This window comes from Amborella trichopoda, chromosome 4 (assembly GCF_054954075.1).
Source record: "Amborella trichopoda isolate Santa Cruz 75 chromosome 4, AtrichopodaSantaCruz75HAP2 v2.0, whole genome shotgun sequence".
NCBI classification, from domain to species: Eukaryota; Viridiplantae; Streptophyta; class Magnoliopsida; order Amborellales; family Amborellaceae; genus Amborella; species Amborella trichopoda.
The window spans coordinates 8,649,823-8,674,291 of record NC_142339.1 but is presented as its reverse complement, the minus strand read 5'-3'; the positions used below and the strand labels follow the sequence as shown (position 1 = coordinate 8,674,291).

The window sequence follows — 24,469 nt, the reverse complement described above, 5'->3', positions numbered from 1 at the left end:
CGGTTTTAGATCGAACCAATGAATTGTTAAACGAATTCAATCAATGGCACTAGCGTGACCAAGAAGAACAATAACGTCGTCTATCATTTTATTTTTAGATCATATGTTACTAATTTTATGCTTTATTGTAGTCCATGTATGTTGATATACTTATTCCATGATAATTCTATGTTTATACTTTTGTATGATGGAAATTAAATGCTGAATGGCGGTTCATGCAGGGAAAGAACATATCAATATTCGCATATTCATTCAAAAACATGAAAATTCTTAATAGAGTACCCTCATTTCTTATTGAATTCTTAAAAAGCAATATTTATAATGAATTTTAATAATTTTTTCGAATTTTTTTTAAGCTTTATTCTGACCGATTCACCCGATTCTCGATCCGAATTGGTTTTTTGGAAGCCCGATCACCGATCCGTTTTTTAAACCATTGCTTTACAACGGTTACATGAAATCATCATCATCTACTTATGAATCAGCTAGAGGGAAATTGAAAAGTGTTTCTTGGGGGTATCTTCGACATTTGATTCTATCCAAGGGGTATAATCCTTCAAAAAAATAAAAATAGACATCAGCATTTAATAACAAAGTACTAAAAATATCCATACAGTGAACCAGTGAAACGAAAGAGAGAAACAATATAGGAGAGGCGGAGGGTAGTATCGTTATAAAATAAATAAAAATGTCCATTTTATTATAAAGGACATGTCTATAAGACCAACTTCTGCTGATGCTCGCATGCTTTAATCTTTTTGCCTCACAAATCAACTGTATCAGGTGAGGCTTCTGGTCGTTTGCGAGTCTCTCTCCACTTCTCTGTGGAAATTAATCAAATTTCACGATTAAAATTTGTTTTATTGTGTAATTTTCTGAAAAGTTTCAATGGATTCTGCTTCTGTTACTTGATCCATGAATTTTATAACAGAATTGTTTGGTAAGATGCAGGATCCATGAGAGACTTGGATGAAGTGAAATTTAGGGATTAGGTTCTGAACATAGGGTATTTTTGATGGTTTTGTAGATCTGTTGGAGCTTATGGATGTGCTGTAATGGCGGAGAGCAGGCATTATGCACTTTCCAATCCATTAGGTTTGTGTTCGGTTTGTTTAAACATCTTGATGTTTTGTATGAGCTTTTCTCGGGGGTAAATTTAAGATTTTTGGAGCTTAATTGCTTTGCGGATTTGAGTTTTGCTTATTACTGTTGTTTGATGGGCCTGTAGCTTTAGCAGTGCAACATCTCAAGTTCAATTCCTGCCTGAACTACCCAAAAAACAATGCGCCTGTAGCCTTTTATGAGCTTTTATTTTGAAAAAAAAAATGGGCCTCTTAGAGTTCAGTTGTGTCTGTAATTTAATTTATCTTGATTCACTTGTATGAGCTTGTTTAGGAAATTTAGATCTTTTGAATGAAATACTTACGCATAATAGTTGTGTGCTTGTTTGGGAAATTTAGTTCTTTTGAACTGAATACTTATGCATAATAGTTGAAAGTCTAGCTGTCTTGGAGCATAGCGGTTGCCAAATAGATAATTTAAGTTTTTGTATTACAAATTCATTGCCTTAATGACTACTTATACAATTTAAATGTCTTGAATCATGAGTTCTTTTGCTAATTCAACCACAACATTTACTTTTGGTGAAGTGAACACCGAATGCTGCAAATGCTTCTCTGTGTTTACATATCTCATGCTGTGTATTTGTTGACTAGCAAATGAGCAATAGTGTATATTAGCTACAAATAATGAACAGAATCTGCCACTAATGCTTAAATGGGTTTAAGAAACGATATTTCACCATAGAAAGAGTATGGTTGTTGTAACTAATGAACACCAATGCTGCAAATGCTTTATAAGGTTAAAGAATATTATAACAGGAAAAAACAACTTACTTGTACTGGTGTATTTTATAAGATTTGTGCCTGATTAGTAGTCGTGGAAGATATTTGTATTTCTGCATATAAATGATTACACTTGGAATAGGTTGCCTGGAAGATCCATCAAATTAGTTTTATCTTTAATTTGTAATCAATATAATTCAATCTGCTGTTTAGCATTTATGTGGGCCAGCTTTTTATATATCTTTCTCGTGGGAATAATTATCTTCAGCCTCTTCAGAGGATTAAAATTTGGTATTCATATTTGTTCGGTGTACGAGGCATGTTGTATTTTTCTCTCACCGTCTCCATATAAAGAGAACACATTTGCTCATCATATGTGTGCGTGTATGTGCATGTGTGTGCTCGCATGGATGTGCAGGTGCATGTGCTTAGTCGCAGTTCTACGGGTAACATAACCACATAAAACCATGCATATGATCTAAGCACTTGAGAAATTGTTATTGACAAAGAAGTAACAGATTCAAATTGAGCTGAATGTGAAATACTTAGGACAACAAACAGTGCCTGTTAGAGACCTTATAGTGCACTTGCAAATATTTGGAAAGCTTCTATTCTCACTGTTGCTATGAATCCTATTGCTCACGTACTTTATGTTATTCATCAGTTTATGACTGAACATGAATGATTATGTAACAACGAAAATGCACATAATTGGATACAGATATGAATGTGTGTATGCATTGTTATACATACATACATATACACCTTCTCACAATGCATCATTATATTTTATTAACTCTGCACTTCTATATCCTATGTTGGTTTTGGTGTCCTATGCTGATGACGGGCTTATACAAGTATCTGAGCATCATGCCAACATGGTTGGACTCCTCCTTTAACATTTACTAAATGTTGTTAAATCTTCTTGGACATTACCCAAGAAGCTGAAATCATCAAGGGCCAATGAAGCACAATTGGTCCTCAAGAAGTCTCACAATGTTCTTTGTCTTTTAATTGCCTTCATTTGGCGTGAATCTTTTAATTGTCCCTATTGATGACACTTCTTGAACTGCTTCCTATCTATATAAGAAATCAAATTTCTATTTGGCTTCATGAAGAATGTGATGAAAGGATACCACGATTGTCTAATCATTTATGAGAATAATAATTATAAAACTTGATGATAATGATTATGATAGATCCTTACTACTATTTTTATTATCATTTTTGGCATCATCGTTATCATAACAAGAACAACAATAATAAGACTGAAAAGGATAACAACAACAACATAAGAAAACAACCAGCAAGTTGCTGATATCATGTATCTCCTCTAGCCATGGCTAGCTGCCATGAGCATGTTGTCTCTCACCTCCCGAAGTGTCAAGATATGTAAGGAGACAATTGTTAAATATTCTTGCTAGGGATTTTGATTCTTACTCAGTGGCATCACAAATCAAAGTATCTTAGCAAAGATCATCAAAACTATGCCTTCATTGTCTTTGAAGTGGCTCGCAACTCCTGGAGGGTGAGTGTTTCCTATGGAGCTTCCATCAATTCTATGATTGTCCATATGCTTTGGTGGTTTACAGCATTGTACCATAGGCTTAGATATCAAGACTTCATTGGTTGAATATAACCTGTATTGATAAGTTAGGTTTTTACTCCCTAATTCCATGGATCTCTCTGTTGACAAGGAACTTACTTGATGCGCTATTTTCTTTCAAGAAGCCGTGGCTAATTGTGTGCACATATGCATATTGTGACTACAAATTGGAAGCCATACACTCGTTTGGAGTGCTCTAAATTAGATGATTTTGACAATATTTATTAGGACTGGACTGCATCGGCCGATCCGACTAGTTAGACTGCCTATCAGTGCCCTGGCCGGTATGGTCCCAAGCAAAAAATTGTATTTGGCTGAAAACTAGTCAAAACAATATTTGACCAGTGTTTGCTGGTCAGATCGGCTGGCAATGTTTCAGAAAACACTAGGTGGCCCTTAGGTTGTCGGTCTGACACCTAGTACCTAGGCTGGCACCCAAAACCTCAAGCACCTTGAGGTAAATTTTATTCAAATATATGTATATATGTGTTGTTCAAATGCATATATATGCAGATATATATGCATCAATGTTAAAACATGTTCAAAACTTCAAATCATTGAAAATTTAGTGAAAAACATAAGTAAGTCCATAGTGTATTAGTCTCCAACTCTCCATACTCCATAGTGGCATACAATTATCATACAGAATTACACACATAGAAATAGTCACATAGACTGCCAGTCCCCATTAAGAGTATAAGACGAAAAGTAATTCCAATAAGAAAGGGTAAGCTTTTGGATGCTTCTTCAAACTTTTCAAATTTTTTTTCAATTCAAAACAATTTGCAAAATCAATTGATTTGGAGTGTTTTTAGCGTTTAGGTTTGAATTTTTTTCACTTTGGGGGATTTAGAATGCCCTCAAAGCACCCCTTTCACTCTTTTTCATAGGTCAAAAAGACCTAAATCTCCCTCATTGTTTTTTTTCCCTGTCAAAAGGGCATAGGCCCTCGGCTCCCACCTAGGACTGTGCGTTGAGCACCCGCCTAGGCCACTTGGGTGGGTGCCTAGGAACTAGCGCCCAAAGAGGTCTGCCAGGCCTAGGCGTGCGGCCTAGGATCCTTTTGGGCTCCTAGGCGCGACCCATTTTTTGAAACACTAGCTGGTTAGATTGATGCAACAAAGTTGGGATAGGTTTTTAATATATGTTATATTCTTAAACTATTATTACTATTATTCTTTATTTTTCTCAAATCCAGTCCTATCGGTTTGATCGACAGTTAGGTCAGTGGGGATTGAAACCATACCCCTCACCAGTTTGGTGGCCAGTGCGACCCTCATAATATTTATTTTAACATCTAAAAGTGTAAGTGATAGGATACCAATATATTGATCGCTATGTGTCATCTATAATTTCGACATAAATTCTTTATATTAGTTTGGTAAATGTGAGTCATTTGCCTCCTTAAGACAATATTTATTAGTGATAACTTAAAATTTGTCCTTCGCTTACTAGGTATTTTGTGGTTTTAGTCAGTTTCATGTTCAGCTTAAAATAGGAGATTAGTTCGTCATAGAATAGATATAATTATGTATAGCTCTTCTTGCTCTTCTATGAACAAAAAGAACTCATGTTAAGAGAAAAATACTCAAGGGAGGCTGAATAACTAATAATGGGATGATTGTTTCATTGAAAATACCGACCTTTATGACAATCAACACCTCCTTTTTCCATATGTCGCATTTGGTTAATTCATAGAGTATTCATTGGTGAATTCATAGAATCTTCTTGTTTTTTTGTCTTATTTGTGTCATCTCAAGAGTTTTAATTTTCTTTCCCATTGAATCTAAAGAAATATCTGCGTTTTATTAGTCTGTGGGAATAACAATAGAAATCTACTTGTTTTCATATCTTTGCCTTCAGCGACTTATTCTCTCTTCATGGATGTGCAGATATCAGTCAAATTGTATTGGAAGCTCAGAACCGTTGGCTGCGTCCTGCTGAAGTTTGTGAAATTCTTCGGAATTATCACAATTTTCATATTGCTTCTGATCCACCAAATAGGCCACCAAGTATGAGTCTTCTACTTATTACTCAAAGCATATTCTATTTAATAAGATGCCTTATTTTTCCAAAGAGAAATTTTGTGATTTATCCATGCCAAATTTTTGGAAGTCATGTATGCCTATCAGCCCCCTGACTATGTGTAAATTTTGTGGTGCACATCATTCATCAGTAGTCGCATAAAGGTAAATTTTCATGCCTAGCATTAGCTTGTGGTATTATTCAATATCTCAGAGACATTGTAGCATAACATTTGTTTCATTCATCATTATTATGTCTTGAGTAGTCTCTCCTGACTGATGCTGATTGGGCTGGACTACAGAGACTTAATTGAATCATGGCTATCTATTACCTTGTATCGGGCGGGGGGGGGGGGGGGGGGGGGGGGGGGGAAGAAGAGCAAAAGAGCAAAGAGATCCCAATTTATTCTGAATTTCTTGCATCCCCCAAATTTCATGCAAAAGTACAAAACTTGAGATCATGCTAAAGTCGATATTTGAAGTGGAGGACAGAAACAATGGCTTCAACATGAGTGAGATCATATAACCTTGAGGAAAACTTCTTGAAACTGGGGTAGAGGTGACATATCCTAGTCCATTGCGTGGATATAATTGATTGCTATTAGTGATGAATGCAATCTTTTATTCCATGACATGCTGAAACATGGTAGAAACTGATTGTCATTTTATCCATCTCCATTTCTCTGCTGATGTTTAGTTCCTTGCCCCATGTCAGTGCTTACAGCTATTGATCATAGAGAGTCTCAGAATAAGGTCATTTTCTGGTGTTTAATCACTGGGTGATTCCTTAATATCCGCTTGAGGAGTTTTATTGTGCACATTATGTGTATACATATTAAGGTAATAGCACATTGGTGTTTTTGTTAATTGGGTTGTGTGGGACTGTTTTTCTAACTTGCTAGGTGTTGAACATGTATTTATGATGTAACTGGAGATGTGAACAAGTCGGTCGGACATCATTTAACTGTCAAATTGTCTCCAGTTGGAAAGTTGACATTCTCAAAACAAAACAAAAAATGCCTCCAGTTGGACAAACCTCATGGCGCTAAATGCATTGGCATTTTACTTGCATTTTCTTGTTGATGATGCTTCCCAAGATGGATCTGAGCTGTGACTCCCTTTGTGATGACACTAAATAGAATTGGATCGTATCCATCCAACTAATTTCCCTTATTATCATTCAGCACAGATCCTCTATTAGCAGGGAACTATGCTCCTTGACACAACCAGTTGTTACAGACCTCGTTTTCCTAGAAATTATAGCTGCATTTGGGTCATAATACTTTTGAGGTTAATTCTCAGCTTGGCAACAAATGGTTTGGTCCAAGTGTGATCAGTGGCTTACATATTAGGATTTAGCTATGCCACTTTTCTGGATATAGTTAATTTCTGACATGTATTTTTTAATGTCAGGTGGTTCCCTCTTCCTCTTTGACAGGAAGGTATTGAGATATTTTAGAAAAGATGGTCACAATTGGAGAAAGAAGAAAGATGGAAAAACAGTCAGGGAGGCTCATGAGAGGCTTAAAGTAAGTGCGTGTGAGTGGAGTAGTAGCAATTTTATTGCTTTGCATTTTTCTTCACTTAACTTTTGATAGATTATTTTTCTCGTAAATTTATGGTGATCTTGCTAGAATGGAACATAAGCTGTTTTTCATAATTCCAGGCTGGCAGGATTGATGTCTTGCATTGCTACTATGCACATGGAGAAGAAAATGAAAATTTTCAAAGACGAAGTTACTGGTTGTTGGAGGAGTAAGTCCCTTCTTAATAGTCATAATTTCATATGTTCTCCTGTTCTGTTACATATCAGTTGCCATAATTTTCCTGAGAAGGGTCATAGTGGTCAATATCTTTGGTGTACTTTTGCAGGTGGTTGCCATTCTCTTAGGCATATATTCATTATTTATTTATTTTCTTTAAAATAACTGGTCCCATTAGTCTTTTATTAAGAGAAGAACCACTGGCTCTTGAAAAATGCCGCTGTTTCCTGTGTTTAAACATTTGAAATAACATGTGTCCAACATGGATGCCTATATTGCTCGTGTGCACTTTTTCTTTTTTAAGTGATGTTAACTACTTGCGCGTTGAAAAATCTATGAATAGGCTTGTATTGTAGATATGTTGCAAGAACATTTCTTTCAAGTTCAGTTCTTTTTGGTAGAATCCTGTTACTATTAATTTTTTTTTGAAATTCATGAAAAGTTTGCTTCTACTTAGAGAGAAGAAAGATATTCTTCCCCTGAGCTAGAAGCAGAGAAATATAATAAACCTTAAAACTATGTCTCCAACTTCTTGGAGAACTTTTAAAATACATATGGGATTTGAAACTTGAATTGATGAAAATGAAATCAAATGTACCTAAATACCTACTATATAGCGTACCAGCTTTAGGGAAGAAACTGCTGGATCTGAAACATTAGAGGGATATTATCAAAAGAAGAGCTGAGAGATTAATTAATGCTCAATGAGGAAGGAATGGAAACATGATTCACTAGTTTGCAACTTGCACAATAAGCATCAACTACCTGAAATGAAACCATGGTCCAAACCAAGTTTGTCAGAATGAGAATAATCCAAGTGACAAAGCCACAGTTCCCATGGAAGATTCAGTAGCAGATTTTCTTTGTAGGAGCAAGAAGACTAACAGGTGAACTGATTTTTATTTAATAAAACATCTGTACAATGAAAAAAAAGAGTAATTTGTGGAGAAGCCAAACCAAATTCCAAGCAGCTGATTCTTTTAACTTTACGGTCTCTACAAGTAATCTTTCCTGCATGAGACAACCCTTACCAGAAAAGTAAATGAGAATTTTAAATAATCGTCCTATGGAAACTAATTTAGATGCTAAACTGGAGCAACATAAATTATGGAAAAATTGGAACATAATATAATTTGGACAAGGTGCAAACTGTTTTCTAGAAAGATGGGTTGATAAAAAGACAACTCCATAGATTTGTGGATTAAATATATTAGTTATAAGAATATTTCTGTACCTTTGCTGGGTTTGTTAGTTTAGTAATGAGGCAGTGATGCCTCGGAGAGTTGGCCACTGGGTGGCAGAAGTCAGTGAATTATGTGGTTGAAAATCCGTTAGGTTCCACCATGTGTCTTGCAGTGCTAAAAAGGCGGCAGATATCTTTGCTAGGTAGGTATGGGGTGTTCTTCTATTTCAGTTACCTTGTTTACTCCATATTAATTCTAGTATACTTTTTCATATATTTAAATAAAAATGGACAGCGTCAAGGAAATGTACCTTTGCTGGGTTGGCTTATAGAAGATTGTATGATTTGGGAATACGAAACCATGAGGACCATTATGGAGCATCACCTGTAAAAACATCATAGGTTAGATCATTGGCCAGCTAATGAAGAGCATCTGTGGATAAGATGGCAATTTCAAAAGCCACCAGTTCTGGAGTTGAAGAATCAAAGTGAGCATTATGCTTATTGCAGAGAGAGAGAGAGAAAAAGACTTAAGGGGGGGGGGGGGGGGGGGGAGGGGAAGGGAGTGTAGTTTGAGGAAGCGTGGTACTTACGATCTTTTGGGGCATTCCCAAGTACTTCACTACAAATCCTTTGTCCATAATGTGGCAATTTGCAATAACAGGCCTATCTCCTTAATTACAACATCAGAGTGTCTTGTTTACATCTGTGAGAACATGCAAAATTTCTGTGTTCCTTATCATGTAACAGTATTTCGGTAAATTCCTTATCAGCACCTAAGTTACATGGATGTGGGTCCAGCTACCAGTGTAGGATGTGGTAGTGGGTTTCAGATTCTTTGGTTCTTGAGCCCCCAAACTTTGCACTACTAGATCTCATATAGGTGATCAAAATAAATTAAACAATGTAATCATACAAAAAGATGGGAGAAAACAAGTCCGCCATTTTTTATGAATGTAGGCTGTCCTTTTGATGTCCTTCCCAGCGCATAACGCCTAATGCGGCCGCATTTTAAATTCATGATGTAACTTCCTTTGCTCCAACCTATTTTTTTTTTTTGTTTGGAGCTGTGGTAAAAACGACGAAACAAGCAAAAGTAACTGATGTTATTTTCTTGTTCTACTTTTACACTTTTAGCAATTTTTTTTTTTTGAAAGGTTAGCATTTGAATTGCGTTAGAAAAGTTGGGGTACAGATTGTGGTAGTCCGAGAGAGCCCTCTAGACGGGTCTCTCAGTACAAAAATGGTCAGTAGACCCTATACAAAATGTGGGCTTATATACCTGCCCAATTACAAAGGATTTACAATAAGTTCACAAAAAGAATAAGGGCTTATAGAAATTTGAAATTGACATCCAAGAAATATGAATTAAGGACTTACATGCTCAAATGCAGTCAAATTGCGCTCGCAACCAGATGAGCTACATCTGAGACTCAACACTTGAATAGCGAGACGTTATAGATTTGATGTCTTGCTTCCATATAAGGCCCACCATGCAGCTGTAAAATATTTTATAATTTAGATTTTAGATAAATATTTTGTTATTTGTATAAATGGAACTATACATAAAGTCATAAACAAGTAAAAATTGTAAAGTAAACAAAATAGAAATTAAAAAGGGTACTTAGGGCCTATACTTGGATTTGTAGTGTTCTTATTTCGAGCAGCAATCTCTCACCCAAAGTTTCCCAAGGCTAACTTGAATTTAATCAATTCTTGGCTCTGGATCTCTTCTTGGATATGTTTGTCAGGGACCAACCTCTTAAGCACATCTAAGAACCCACCATTTATTACATGATCAAACTCAATGGATGGGTGCTTGTAGTGAAGAGATGGATGTGGAAAGTGTGAAGCTGGGTATCCCATCTCCTATCAATAATTCCAAGTATAGCCTTGCATTTTTTTTCATCGTACTTTAAAGCCTTTTTTATCTCTCCTCTTGCCCTAGTCATTGCCTCATCTATGTAGCCCATGGCAGGCTTCACGTCACCATCAACTAGTTGAAACACCCTCACTAAAGGGCCAACGACCTCCAATGCAAGATATATTCCATTCAAAAAATATGTATTCAGAATAATCTGTTCAACCTATCTCCCATCCCGATGCTTTGACCACTTACTTTGACTCTATTGCTCTGAAGCAAACATGATCCTCAAGGCATTTTTTTGCTTGTGTAGGCTTTCAAGAGTGAGAAATAATGTGGAAAATCTAGTGATACCCGGTCTCACTAATTCTCTTTTATTTGTAAAAGTCCTCATCATTCTAAGGACTATTGTTTGCATAGGCTTTGAAGAGTGAGAAATGATATGACAAATCTAGTGATACCTGGTCTCACTAATTCTCTTTTCTTTATAAAAGTCCTCATCATTCTAAGGACTATGGTGTGATTATAACTAAATCCAACAACAAACATAGCTTTTGAAATTACCCTACTAAATAAAGATGTTATCCTCATTTCCTTAAGCATGAGATTAACACAATGAGCTGCGCAAGGAGTCCAAAACATATGCGTCCTCTTCAAACTAAAAAAATGCTCAACTGCAGCGTAAGTGGCACCATTGTCATTTCTCTCCAACAAACTCTACAGTCTCATCCATCAAGCTACACAAGTATGTAGCATCATGTGACTTGTCTGTTGTATTAACAAACTTAACAAAAAAAGTACTTGTGGACAGTTAACCGATAAATTAATGCATGACCTCAACTTCCCATGGACCATCCATCACACATAATAGTGGCGCCATACTTCTCCCACCCTTCTCTTTGAGAAATCAAAATTTTGTTAACATCAAATACAACATCCTTCAATAAGGGCTCCTTAAGGACCATACATGCAAAACTATTGAGGGTTAAAGTATTAAAAGGAATGTCGTCCATATAAAACTACTTTGCAATGTACTTGCATATCGACTTCCTCTTTGTTTTTTTAATTGATTTTCAATTGTGGGTTTTTTTTGCTCCTCTCTTGAACCACAATTTCAGGGTTAGGGTTAAAAAAGGCATCCATTGACCCCTTAGAGAGGTGTTTTTTTGGCAACACTACCACCAATATTTCTAACCCTCTCTCTTGAGATTGGAGTACCCTTTTGCCTCATTGCAACTTCTGATTTATCTTCCTCCTCCTCATCATCATCATCAAATAATTGCATTTCATCAATTAATTCTTTTTTTTTCATTCTTTTCTTTTTTCAAGCTATCCATGTATTTTTTTAATCTCCCCTTTTATCTCTTCGGTAGCTTGTGGGCATGCTCTTACATTCTCAAAAATACCGGCTAAGTGTTCGTTTGCCAAAAAATACATCTCATATAAGTATTTCCACAAAGCATACAAATCACACAATTTTGATCTTTTGGATTTTTTGGACTTTTAAGTTCGGCATATTTCCAAGCCAGATACTTATTACTAGAAGATTGGGATTTTTAAGTTTGGCATATTTCCAATCCGGATCCTTATTACTAGAAGATTGGGAAGAAGGCATTGCTCGAAAAAAAAGTGTTATTGTAGTAGAAAAAAAAAGGTACCAGTTATTTGAAGCAAGTATCGATTTCTTCATGGCCCTCAAAGCTTGCGATTTGTTGTCACAACTTCGCCTAAACTTCCTCAAATCAACACCCAAAACATACAAATCAACAACCAAGCATCAACCAATACAAAAATCGAAGAAATTCACAAAATAAAATTTCCACCAATATTGGTTTTTTATTCACCAATAATTTTTTTTTTATTCATTCGATCCAAAAAAAGCCACAGATGTGGCTGAAAGATGGTGTTTGGGGGGTTTAATATCCCCCCAAACCTTTCCCCTCTTTTCGGGGTCCAAAAGTCCAAATTACCCCCTGCCCAATGGGTTTATGTTCGTGAGAATGGTGGACCGCATATACAGAATTATGCGGCCCATGCACGATGCGGCTGCATATGCGGAGAAATGTGGTGCATATGCACGTGCATCTCTCCATAGCGCGTATGCGGGCATTTGCGACGTGCTTTCCAGTGCATAACGCCTGATGCAGCTGCATACGCGGCGATGTGGCCACATTTTAAAACCATGGGTGCGAGTCGTACCGTGGTAAGCTGCCAACCTATGCATCACTACTACCACTTCATCAACACGATTAAGTGAAAGAATTATGCAAAAAAAAAAAATCTTGCATATTTGAGTTCAGTTGTACAACTTGGCAACTAACCGAGTCAAGTTGACTCATCGAGTTTATCAATGTTGAAAAGGGGTTTTTTAATTACTGATTTGGGCTACTCTATAACATGTTCTGAACCAGGGCATGCTTATTAGCATTACATTTTTGTCAATCCATTCAATTGTGAACATTTAATGTGACATATAACATGTAGTTGCAATACTTTCCTGGGCGCTTTTATTCCCTGCTGGAGCATAAAATTTCTATAGTTTATCATTTAGTAGATTTTCTCGTTAACTTGATTTCGTGGACAGGCTTTTTTTATTCTGATGTCTTGTTATGCATGATGCACTATAAAATTCTTTTTATTGGGTGTCTTTTTCTTTTATTCCAAATATTTCATTTCAGAATATTCATCTGTGCCGTCTTTTAACCATTTTCGCTCATATCTTTCTATACAATTTGAATTATATTTGGTGTCTTTTGTGGGTTTTTATTTTTCATAGCTTTTAATCGATTTGCATTATGCCTCAGGGAACTCGAGCACATTGTTCTCGTTCACTATCGAGAAGTGAAGGTTAGAATAAATTCTGTTTAGCCCCTTGGTTTATGTTTGTGAACGATATAGTTAATAACACTATTTACATTCAGTCTCCAGCTATTGTTAGTTCAGAATTCATTAATCATTGTGTTTTTCTTGCACTCCGTTTACTAGTCATTAAATGGTGGAGCTGAATTTGAGGATTAAGTCAGTTGTTGTACTCGCATCTATTTTACCTGATCTCTTGGTAAAAAGGTGTTTATGTCATGTTCAAAGAATTTGATAGCTGCATGTTTTCTTAAATTAACGAGTACCATACTGTTCATATAAAATTTATCATGAGCAAAGTTATCTTCATTAGTTGTAAAGGTTGATCTTATCATTGTTGAAAACTCTCTTGGACTGCATGTGAAACAGATAAATGGATGAAACATGCAACGGAGCTTTGAGGCACACTCCATTCCAATACACAATTGGTTGATTAGAGTGCAGTGTGGTTCTACAATTCTTCTACAATTCTTTCTTGTGCTATCATATTTGGTTCTCTCAAGGCCAATCTGACTTTCTGCCAAAGTCTTTTTTTATTTCCCCTTCTGTTTGATAATTTGAATCCCACTGAAGTGACAAAAGATGTTTTCTAGATGGTTAAATTAAAACGATAGAATATTGAGTCAAATAAATTAAGATGGAAGTAGAACCAAAAAGTAAGAAATGATGGTGACATTCTGATGAATGTGAGATAGGTTTGTACTCTATGCTACCTAGGCCATATTTTTCAGTTTTGAACTACAAATTATTTGGTTTGGTGGAAATACTATCAGTCATCCATTGTCAACAACTCATGCTTGTCTGAGCAGAGGAACAGTTGGCATCAACCATCGTTTTTATGATGAGACATGTACCAAACAGAACAAAACCAAGATAGACTTTCCTGTATGAAATTGTAGTACTTTTAATTTCTCTGTTTTTAAGAAATTCTGAAAGCTTGATTATTTTACACTACTAATGAAATCATATTCATTAACACATGCTGTTAGTATTTTATACGTGTGTGGAATAACTGTGGAAGGGAGACATTGGCTCAAATATCCTAGTTCGGAAGATTATGTTTATAGGGAGTGTATTCATGTACTGATTAAACACATTCTTTATGTTAGGGTAATAAAACAGGTTATGGGCGTTCAAGAGATGCAGAGAAAACTTTTCAAGTCACACCGACAAGCAGTCCAGTTCATTCTGCTTCTCTTAACTCAAATCCTTCCCAACTACATTCTCAAACTACTCCTGGCTCAAGCATGAGCATTGGACAGTCTGAATATGAGGATGCTGAATCGGGTAAGTCCAACTCTAAATGAAACTGATATTTTTTCGTTAGGCTTTTGAGCTTTGCTTGTGAAATTCCTAGAGGAGATATAAGATGTTGGTGTCTTTAGTTATATTTTTAGTAGTTTTACGGTATTCCTCTTATGGTTCTGTCACTTGTACAACACATCAACAAATATTAGAAAACGAGAAGCTATAATATATTGGTGTAGCAGGTAACCCTCAAGTAACTTCCAGATACAAATCTCTTCTCGAGTTACAGCAACCGGAATACAGGTTACAGAGGAATCAAAAGGATGCTGATCTGTTGAATAGTTATCTTGAAGTTTTAAGAACAGATAATATATTTAAGAGCCATCCCTTAATTTTTACAAGCAAAGGTGAGACATGTTGCTTTCGGATGATTCCTAAAATATGAGAAATATCATGGAGGGTTTTGTTGGTATGATTAAAGTTGGAAATTCTAAATCCCTTCTGACAGGCAATCATCATGACAACCAGTCAGCTGCACCAGAAATGTCATTCGTCTCTCATGATCGAAACAACGTTTTGGAAGAGAAAAATATTGGTGGTTTTGAAATGAATCAACTTGAGCCGAGGAAACAGATGGACATGGCATCTTGGTCAGATGTCTTAGGACATGGCACAATGGGTTCTTCTGATAAATCTGTGTATGTGGGAGGGCTGCCAAATAAACAGTTCAATGGCATCTTTGAGCAACTGTTTGCTGAAGACATAAGCACCAAGTCAGAAGCCCTTGCTAAACCATATGCACAAGAAGAATGGCAGGTAAATTATTTATGAGATTCTCCTTTCGACAAATTTTTTTTCCATGCCTCTGTGAGTGATGATGCCCTCCATTGCATACTTCATGATTCTGAATCATCAAGTTTCGTAGGATATGTTGGTTTCAGAATGGAACTAATGTGTTTTCTTCCTGTAACTTTCTACTTTCAAGTCAGTAACTTGTGAATTTTTTGAATCACCACCTGGCTTCTAGCTTCTAAATTTTTTAATTGGATTCAGATAGCCTCAAGTGAGGATTCTTCAAAAGCAACAGCAAATACACGCATACATACAGAACAAGGGAGTGAACCATGTGGAAACTATCAGCAGTCTAAGTATCTTTGGATGAAGCCTCATATTGACCAGGAACCATTTTCTATACAGTTTGGGAACTTAAAAGATTCTTGTATCATATTAAAAGATGGCAGCTTCCCAGAAGTTGGACATTTTCAAGAATCAAAATCCAATGAGGATGAAGTTGGTGTTGAAGAATATGCTGTTCACAGTCGTTTTCCAGAGCAACCTCTGCTGAAATCATTGTCCAAAACTGAAGGAGAAGAAGGCTTAAAGAAGTTGGATAGTTTTAGCAGGTGGATGAGTAATGAATTTGGAGGAGAGGATGTAGTTGTTTCATCTGAGTCTCGTTCATTTTGGAGTACTCTCGATAGTACCGATGTGGTTGATGATTCTAGAATGCCCCATCAACTGAACTTGGGTACTGATTCATTGAGTCCCTCAATTTCTCAAGATCAGCTTTTCAGTATTATCGATTTCTCACCAACATGGGCTTACTCAGGCTTGGATTGCAAGGTATTTGATTGTATGAAATTTATTTCTTTTTGAATTCTCTGAAACCCTCAGTTCGCTTGAATTGGAAAAAGTTGGAACAGATGGTTTCTTAAATGCATTTCTGTTTATTCTTATAGATGGAGAAATTATGTGATTCCATGTTTCTTAATGATCATTGTCCATCACTAATTGCATACAATCCACAGGTTCTCATTACTGGGACATTCTTGATGAACCAAAATCAGGTGGAGAAGTGTCAGTGGTCGTGCATGTTCGGGGAAGTTGAAGTTCCAGCACAGGTGTTAACTGAAAATGTTCTTCGCTGCCACACTCCATCACATGCTTCTGGAAGAGTCCCTTTCTATGTAACGTGTTCCAACAGGGTGGCCTGTAGTGAAATTAGAGAATTTGAGTTTCTTGATTGCGCTCCTGAATACATGGATACTTTTACAGATATTGATAACACTAGCACAAATGAGATGGTTCTTCGTGTACGACTTGCAAGTTTGTTGTCTTTGGGGTCCAGTATTCCTGTGAAATCTTTATCTAGTAATGTCAGAGAGGAAACTTATATAAGTGGCAAAATTAATTCCTTACTTAAAGATAATGACGATGAATGGTTCCAGATAGAAAATCTTACTGATGATGAGGACTTGTTTCCTGGTAAAGCAAAGGATCAATTGGTGCAAAAGCTATTGAAGGAAAAGTTGCATGCTTGGCTTCTTGTTAAAGCTGGTGAAGATGGTAAAGGTCCTAATGTCTTAGATACACAAGGGCAAGGAGTGCTTCACTTAACATCTGCTCTTGGTTACGATTGGGCAATAGCCCCCATAGTTGCTGCGGGTGTTAATATCAATTTCCGCGATGTAAGTGGTTGGACTGCACTCCACTGGGCAGCATCTTGTGGCAGGTATCCTGATTTCTTTACGACTGTTTTCTCACTTTTAAATACTTAATACCCATATTTGTAGAGTTCATATGTGCATTGAGAATAAATATAGAAAACAAAAAGTCAGGTTGTAGTTTTCTTACTTGAGCTCATTGTGATCTCAGAGAGCGAACAGTTGCTGCAATTATTGCCCTGGGTGGAGCACCAGGGGCGTTAAGTGATCCTACTCCAAAGTTTTCTTCTGGGCAAACACCTGCTGATCTGGCTTCTGTCAATGGACACAAAGGAATTGCTGGTTACCTAGCTGAGTCTGCGCTTACCTCCCATCTCTCCAAACTTACTATAGAGGAGGCTATCGAGGATGGCAATGAATTAGCCCTCACTAGTGAAAATGCACTAGAGCCAACCAATGATGAGATCATTGATCAGTTTAATGATGGTGACAGTCTTGATGGACTGTCATTAAGGAACTCACTAACAGCTGTTCGTAATGCTGCTCAAGCTGCAGCTCGAATTCATGAAGTTTTCAGAGTGCAGTCATTCCATAGGAAGAAGCTTATAGAGTATGGAGATGATAAATTTGGCATGTCAGATGAGCGAGCTCTCTCACTCATTTCTGTTCAAAAGATGAGGAAAACAGGGAATGATGAGCCTGTACATGCAGCAGTAAGAATACAAAGGAAGTTTCGAGGATGGAAGGGAAGAAAGGAGTTCTTGGTAATCAGGCAGCGTATTGTCCATCTTCAGGTACAATATTGTTTTTGTTTCATGTATTATTTAAAAGAAACAGATTGAGCTGCATATGATATATCGATTGTCTGTGCATTGCATCATACAGTGCATTTGAAATTGATGAAAGCATGTGTTTGTGAGGACAAACATGGTAATTTCCTTTAGTCCTAGAATAGTGTGGTTTTGAAACAGTTCTTGATACATTGTTTATGTTGGAAAACCATAGTGAATGCACGATAAACAAAGTTTCCCAATGTATATTGTCGGATTCTAGGTGCACTAGCTATTTCAAGAGAGAAGGCACGAAGACAAGCAAGAGAAAATAACAAGAGAATGGATACTAATAGCTGACTTTCATTCCTTTCTTTAAATAGAGACTTATACAACTGCTTGAGAAGTGGTCTTTACCCATTTACAGCAACTACTACCCACTACATGAGATGTTTGACTCTCATTTGCAATAACAACCCCCCTGTATTTCAATAACTACCCACTGGGCAATAACCAACGACTAACACTTAGAGAGAGAAAATGGTGCACAGCTACTGACCCACTAGGCAGAACATGAAATAACCACTACACCACAAAGAGAGAGAAACTATGAGATAGAATAGTGGTTAGTTGCAAAAATAGTTTGAATTACATTCAACACCCCCCCATAATTATTTTGGCTTCAAATAGTTAATGCAACTTACCGAATTTCTCCTTTGGAAGTGCTTTTTTTTAAAAAAAATATCTAGAATCTGGTCCTCCGTGTTGCAATACTCCCAACTTGATATCTCCTTTTTCCACAAGATCTCGAGTAAAATGATGACAAATTTCTATTTGTTTTGGTCCTCCCATGGAAGACTAGATTTTTTGTCATCGCAATAGTAGACTTGTCGTAAAATATGGTTGTAGCTCCTTGTTCCTCCTTCAAGTTGAATGAGATCCTTTTTAGCTATGCATGCTGCACTTGTAGAAGCCTTGTATTCTGCTTTCAAACTAGAAAGAGGAACACAATGTTGCTTGTTGTCCAAGATATCATCCTGGACCCAAGTCCAAGTGCCAAACTTGAAGTGCTTCTCATGTCTTCTGCGCATCCTGCCCAATCAATGTCAGTATATAATACATGCTTAAAATTATTAACTTGATGATACCTGATTCCGAAATTCAGTGTTCCACGAACCCAAGGTGGTGAGTATTTGGATTGTGCACGGCAAACGTTATCCTGGTCTCGTGTGAGTGAGTTGAATCAGTCCATCGATCAAGTTTATGTATTCTTTAATATTGGCTTTCTCCAACCTCTGATCTAATACAAGCTTTTCATTTGTATTCATGGGAGATTTTACTGGCTTACAATTAGAAATATGAAAGCTTTTCAACAAATCACAGACATATTTTCTTGACATAAGAAAATTCCATGAGAATCTTGAATAACTTACATTCCCAAAAAGTAATATAAAAGGCCCAAGTCTTTCATTGATGGACCAGAATTGGCGGAAGTGGATTCGTGTAGCTAACCTCCAATAGTTGGGATAAGGCTCGGATAATGATGATTTTTCTTGAATTCATTTATTAAACTTAAATAATTGTGTATAAATATTATATCATCTAACATATAGGTAAACTATGAGAATTTCATCCATACCTTGGGCTTTCGCATAGAGGGTACTCACACTTTTCTTGAAATTATTGTCAAGGAAATACTTGTCTATATCGTGCTTTTCAAGCATGGTTAAGCCCGTATAAAGCTTTCTCTAATTTGTAGTCTTTGTTGTTCCATTCCTTTGACTTCAAATCCTTGGGGCCGCTCTACATAGATTCCTTTTGTAATTCTCCAGTAAGAAATGTTGATTTCACATCAAAATGGAAAATCTCCCATCCTTTTCGAACAACCAATGTTAAGATTATTCTGATGGTATCAATCCTATCAATAGGTGAAAAAAAAGTTTTCAGAGAAATCAATACCTGGGATTTGTGCATATCCTTTGGCAACCAACTGGGCTTTATGCCTTTGTAGAGATCCATCGGAATTGAATTTGAATTTGTAAATCTACTTTAGTCCAATAGCTTCTTTTCCCGGGGAAAGTCCTACTAAACTCCATGTTTTGGTCCTTCAATCACACTCATTTCTCTCTCATAGCATCGATCCGCTCTTTCTTTGTAGTTGCAGCTTCAAAACAAGTAGGTTTCAAGACAAAACATGCAAATTTACATAATTGATAACTATGACTTCTAAACCTCCTTGGAGGTGATTCTGTGAATTCATGAGATGTGAATGGGCTTTTCGGTGCACTTGGAGATTCTTCTTCCGCTTCTACAAGTAAAGAATATTTTTCTACACCACTTTCCCAATTCCAAGCATATCTCGACTTATAATCAACTTATTTTTAGCAGGATTACGAAGTCCATAGCCTTTGTGTTATCACTACTGCCAACAGCATTTTGTACTCTTAATCATCTAACTTTTTTCCTTTTTTTAGAATGAATATGAGCATTGGCTATAGGACTGAATACCTTTAGGACTTGCATTTGGTTATCTCGCATCTTGACCTGAGATCTCATTGTTCCTTTGATTTCAAAAAACATTGTTTTATCACCAATCATATGATTACTACGACAACTATCAAGATACCAAATATTTTCAGCTAGCGCACCATTTGCATTAAGACATAAGACATGAAAGAAACAATATATCATTTATTTTCTTATGGAAATTTGCCTGATCTTTAGACTTGTACCAACAATCTTTTCAGCATGGTCAATCTTCTTACAATTAGAACATTGAGGTAAATTAAAATCCCTTTGTGCCAGCAATAAATATGGCCTATCTTTTTGGACTTATAACATTCATGGGGTTCATGATTACCACTATTAGAATGCTGCTGATTTTTCTTCTCCTCGAAAGTTTTGCTTACCGCCTCTTCCATCATGCTTCCCAATGAGTTTGTCCACCTTCACTCGAGCTTGTCTTTAGATCAAATTTTGATTGAAAGGCGTATTTAACTTATTTTTCTGCTGATCTATTCATCCTTTCCTCATGTGCTTGAAGAGAACACATTAGATGATTCAAAGATAGAGTAGTAAAATCTTTGGACTCCTCAATTTCGGCAACAACATGATTAATTTAGGAGAAGGCTTCTTAAAACTTTTTCAACATTTTTTATCATTTAATATTTCACCAAGACACCTTATGTGATTCACAATAAAACTAACTCTCATGAGAAAAATCTCAAATAGATTCAGAATTTTTAATCGACAGAGTCTCTAATTCACAATGGAGAGTTTGCAATTTCATAGTTTTTACCTGACTCAATCCTTAATATTCATCTTCAAGCAAGTCCCATGCTTCATAGTTTTTACCTGACTTAGTCCTTTATATTCATATTCAAGCAAGTCCCATGCTTCCTTTGATGTTTTTGCTACCATTATTCCCAGAAATATGGTCCCATCCACAACCTGTGGGATGTAAAACAAGGCCTTAGCATCCTTTTTTTCTCTTTTCCTTTAACACTGCTTGTTGGGATTTAATAAGCCTTCCTTCTTTATAGTCATATTCTACATATCCATCTCAACTAATTCCCATAAAATCATGATAGATAAAACATGAATTTCGTTTTGATTTATTGCTCCAAAATTGATCATCGTCACCTTTGAATATGGGAACCATTTGTTTTGAAATATTAACAGCATTATCTGTTCTTGCCATTGTGTTACATTCTCTTTTCTATCTTTTTTCATCCTTCTTTCTTCTTCTTCAATCACTTCATGTCAGTCATGCCCAGCTTGTGACAGACCAGGTTCTGATACGAGATCTTGTTGGGTTCTTAGTGCGCAAGCTATGCAAAGGAAAATAACAAGAGAATGGACACTTAAAGCAATCTTTGCATTAATTTTCTTTGCTGGAAATACAGCACACACACACTGCACTTATCACTCGCTTGGCTCACTTTGCTTCATAGCACACCTCCTTAAATAGAGGTTTATAGAACTGGTTGACAAGTGATATTTACCCCATTTACAGCAATAACTACCCACTACATGACATGGTTGACTCCCACTCACAATAATTGACAACCCATTGTGGTACAATAGCTACCCACTAGACAATAGCTAACCATTAACGTGCATAACTACCAACCTCTAGGTAGAACATGAGATAACCACTACACCCCTAAATAGGAAATAGGACCGCATTTAGTTACAAAAGTAGTTTGAATTCCATTGAAAATAGACATCATAGTACGATCAGTAATAATGGTGATTCCCTTTCGAGTTTGAGGGACACTTAGAAGCTAGACATGGTGACTAGTTGATGGACAACAGTGCCAATCAGTATATAGTTTGAGAACATAATGTGCATTTTATTGTGCTTGAGCTGTCAACTTATCTTAAGCCCCATTCTCACCTTTCCCCTAATTAAGCCAAAATTGCAGAGTGTTCATCCAATTCTTACCACCATATATGCATTTATTCAAGAACTTTAATAAATTGTAACCAAGTAGAATTCAATGATAGAAAGTGAAGTCATGGTGGTTCGTACCTTTGCATTGCATGTGGTTGTTACCGACTTCGATCAAGGCTTGTTCAAGGGCCAGGATATGTAAGAAACGAGAAAAAGAAGAAGAAATAAGTTTTATTTTCTGTTTTTTCCATGTTTTCTCTCTTTTGGATTATGTCTTTTTGGTAGCATTTTCTCTATGCTACTTCACATAACTATTTTACTAACTTGAATGTTACCCGATCAGAAGAAAAATTAAGAAATTATAACAGAAGTAAAAAAATAAATTTGAAGTGGATTTCCACATGTTTTAATAATTTTTCTGATTATCTATTTTGTTTATCAAGGCCTTTTTTAGGGGTTATCAGGTTAGAAAGCACTACAAGAAGATTATATGGTCAGTGGGGATTGTGGAAAAAGCAATTCTCAGATGGAGGCGGAAAGGGAGTGGGCTTCGAGGATTCAAGCCAGAGGCATCTATCGAAGGCCCTAACGCACAAGCTGAGTCCTCCCAAAGTGATGACTACGACTTTTTAAAAGTGGGCCGTAGGCAAACAGAGGAACGCTTAGATAAAGCCCTTGCAAGGGTGCAGTCCATGGTTCAGTACCCTGAAGCAAGAGCTCAATACAGGCGTCTGATGAATGTTGTGAATGAATTTCAGGAGTCCAAGGTAGTACTCAATTCCTATTTATTAGTTTTGGTTTGTTTTCTTGTGGATTCACTCTAGGGTATGTTTTGTGTATCACTTTGCTGATCACAAATTTAGTGTGAGATGAATTGGTAAGGGCATGCATATTGCATTAGAGTTTCTCTCGCCTTCTTAAGTTTTTCTAGTGCTCTCCCATCACGAGAAATTTTGTTTCTAAAAGGATTGGTTAGCCCATGCATTCTTAACTTATATAGGGAAACTGCTTTTGATTCCTCGAATTCTCTCTGATCATGGTAATATTTAAATAATAATAGTAATCTTTCATGACTAGTTTTTAAGAATTAGTGAGCATATGCATTCTTTGATTGATGCAATATAAGAAAATTACTTTGTTTCCTCGTGGATTTTCTACATTAGCGCTTAAGTTTTTTTACGTCCTAGGCTTGTCCGAAGGATTGTTTGGCATAGTTTTTCTTAATTTCAACAAAATGGAAGGCATCTTCCTTGTTTCTATGATTCGGTGACCTGCTCTTTACATCGAAACAAATGAAATCACTTTTGATAACTACACTTGTGGGAACAAAGAATGAAATTGGCCAGAAAAGAATGATTTTTTGTTGTTGCTGATAATTGCAGGTTGATTCTGAGAGGCTCTTAAGGCAAGCGGAAGAAATTGAATATGAGCTCATCGATTGTGTAACATTAGAGGAAGAAGATACTATCATGGGTTAGCATATTGAACTTAGTACTCTCTCGTACAGTCATTGGTATTCTTTCCTTTGATTTCCCTCTCCCTTTCTAATCGGGAAAGGTAACTGCTGTAATATATTTATATGTGGAAAAAGTGTTGTACATAAATATTTATAGGGTTTTGAATAATATGTGCTTGGTGATAGTGAAAACAAATATATCCTGTAGTCACTAAATCCTAATAGGGCAAATTATATTTCCCCTCACTGGAAACAAATGAAAGGTGCGCTAAATTATTTCTAGCGAAAATGAAATTATTACATCTCCTTTATAAATTGTAATTAGGTTCCTCTCCCTCTCGTTTAGGCAAAGTTTCCCTTACTTTTCACAGAGGCTGAATGACTAGAGTTTTATGTCGAGGGCCAAGATGCAGTGATGAGAGTATATTATATGTGATATGAGAGAGAGTGGTCTTAGACTTGCTATACTTCGCGAGAATGATGGAGAGGGAGAAAATGGGTGCTAAAACGTTATGTGCTAAAATGTAACTGGGATATGCATTTGTTTTTCATGGACTGAGGAAAATCCCATGCTCAAGAGAGAGGACTACTATTGAATGATAGGTAACTAGTGATATGCATGTGTATTAAATATTAAATATTAAAATAAATTTTTAATCGAGTTAAAGAGAATTTGTTGGATTTATCTTCATATGTGAAAATAAAAGTTTAGATTTTTTTTAATTTTTTTTTTAATTATGCAGTTATGTTATTCTTTAATTTAATCTAAAATTTAAATTAATTGTATTAGTAAATTTATTATTTCTTTATTAGTAAATATTAGCAATGTACTCTAAAATTAATTTTTATTATATTAGCAAATATATTATGTACTTAGAAGCAAATATTATTATGAAAAATTAGAACGGACAAAAATTCAAAAACATGGTACATAAACGTGTAAAATGATTGCAATTCTATTTATAACTTAGATTTACGGTTAATTATAGTTTGCCTTTCTCTGAGAGAGCAT

General features: G+C 36.1%; 1 protein-coding gene across 2 annotated transcripts; it reads left to right on the top strand.

The window, feature by feature from the left end:
* The first annotated feature begins 751 nt into the window (after positions 1 to 751).
* On the top strand, positions 752 to 23,653 carry SR1 (signal responsive 1). 2 transcript variants are annotated; one of them, XM_006853084.4, is made up of 14 exons: positions 752 to 783; positions 1,028 to 1,095; positions 5,343 to 5,462; positions 6,888 to 7,003; positions 7,141 to 7,229; positions 13,089 to 13,131; positions 14,253 to 14,430; positions 14,634 to 14,798; positions 14,900 to 15,207; positions 15,445 to 16,014; positions 16,200 to 16,903; positions 17,047 to 17,629; positions 22,445 to 22,768; positions 23,384 to 23,653. In XM_006853084.4, exons 2-14 carry the CDS (start codon positions 1,056 to 1,058, stop codon positions 23,477 to 23,479), a joined length of 3,336 nt encoding a protein of 1,111 aa, XP_006853146.4. In that variant the 5' UTR covers positions 752 to 783; positions 1,028 to 1,055; the 3' UTR covers positions 23,480 to 23,653. The 2 variants fall into 2 exon arrangements, with proteins under 2 accessions (XP_006853146.4, XP_088720929.1); XM_088864803.1 differs by having other exon boundaries at positions 14,631 to 14,798.
* Positions 23,654 to 24,469: the final 816 nt, after the last annotated feature.

Bases quoted from the DNA above. Each gene is read 5' to 3' on its own strand.
- SR1 (XM_088864803.1), top strand. From the start codon at position 1,056: ATGGCGGAGAGCAGGCATTATGCACTTTCCAATCCATTAG. The intron at 1,096-5,342 runs GTTTGTGTTCGG...ATGGATGTGCAG, and splicing joins TGCACTTTCCAATCCATTAG to ATATCAGTCAAATTGTATTG. The intron at 16,015-16,199 runs GTATTTGATTGT...TACAATCCACAG, and splicing joins ACTCAGGCTTGGATTGCAAG to GTTCTCATTACTGGGACATT.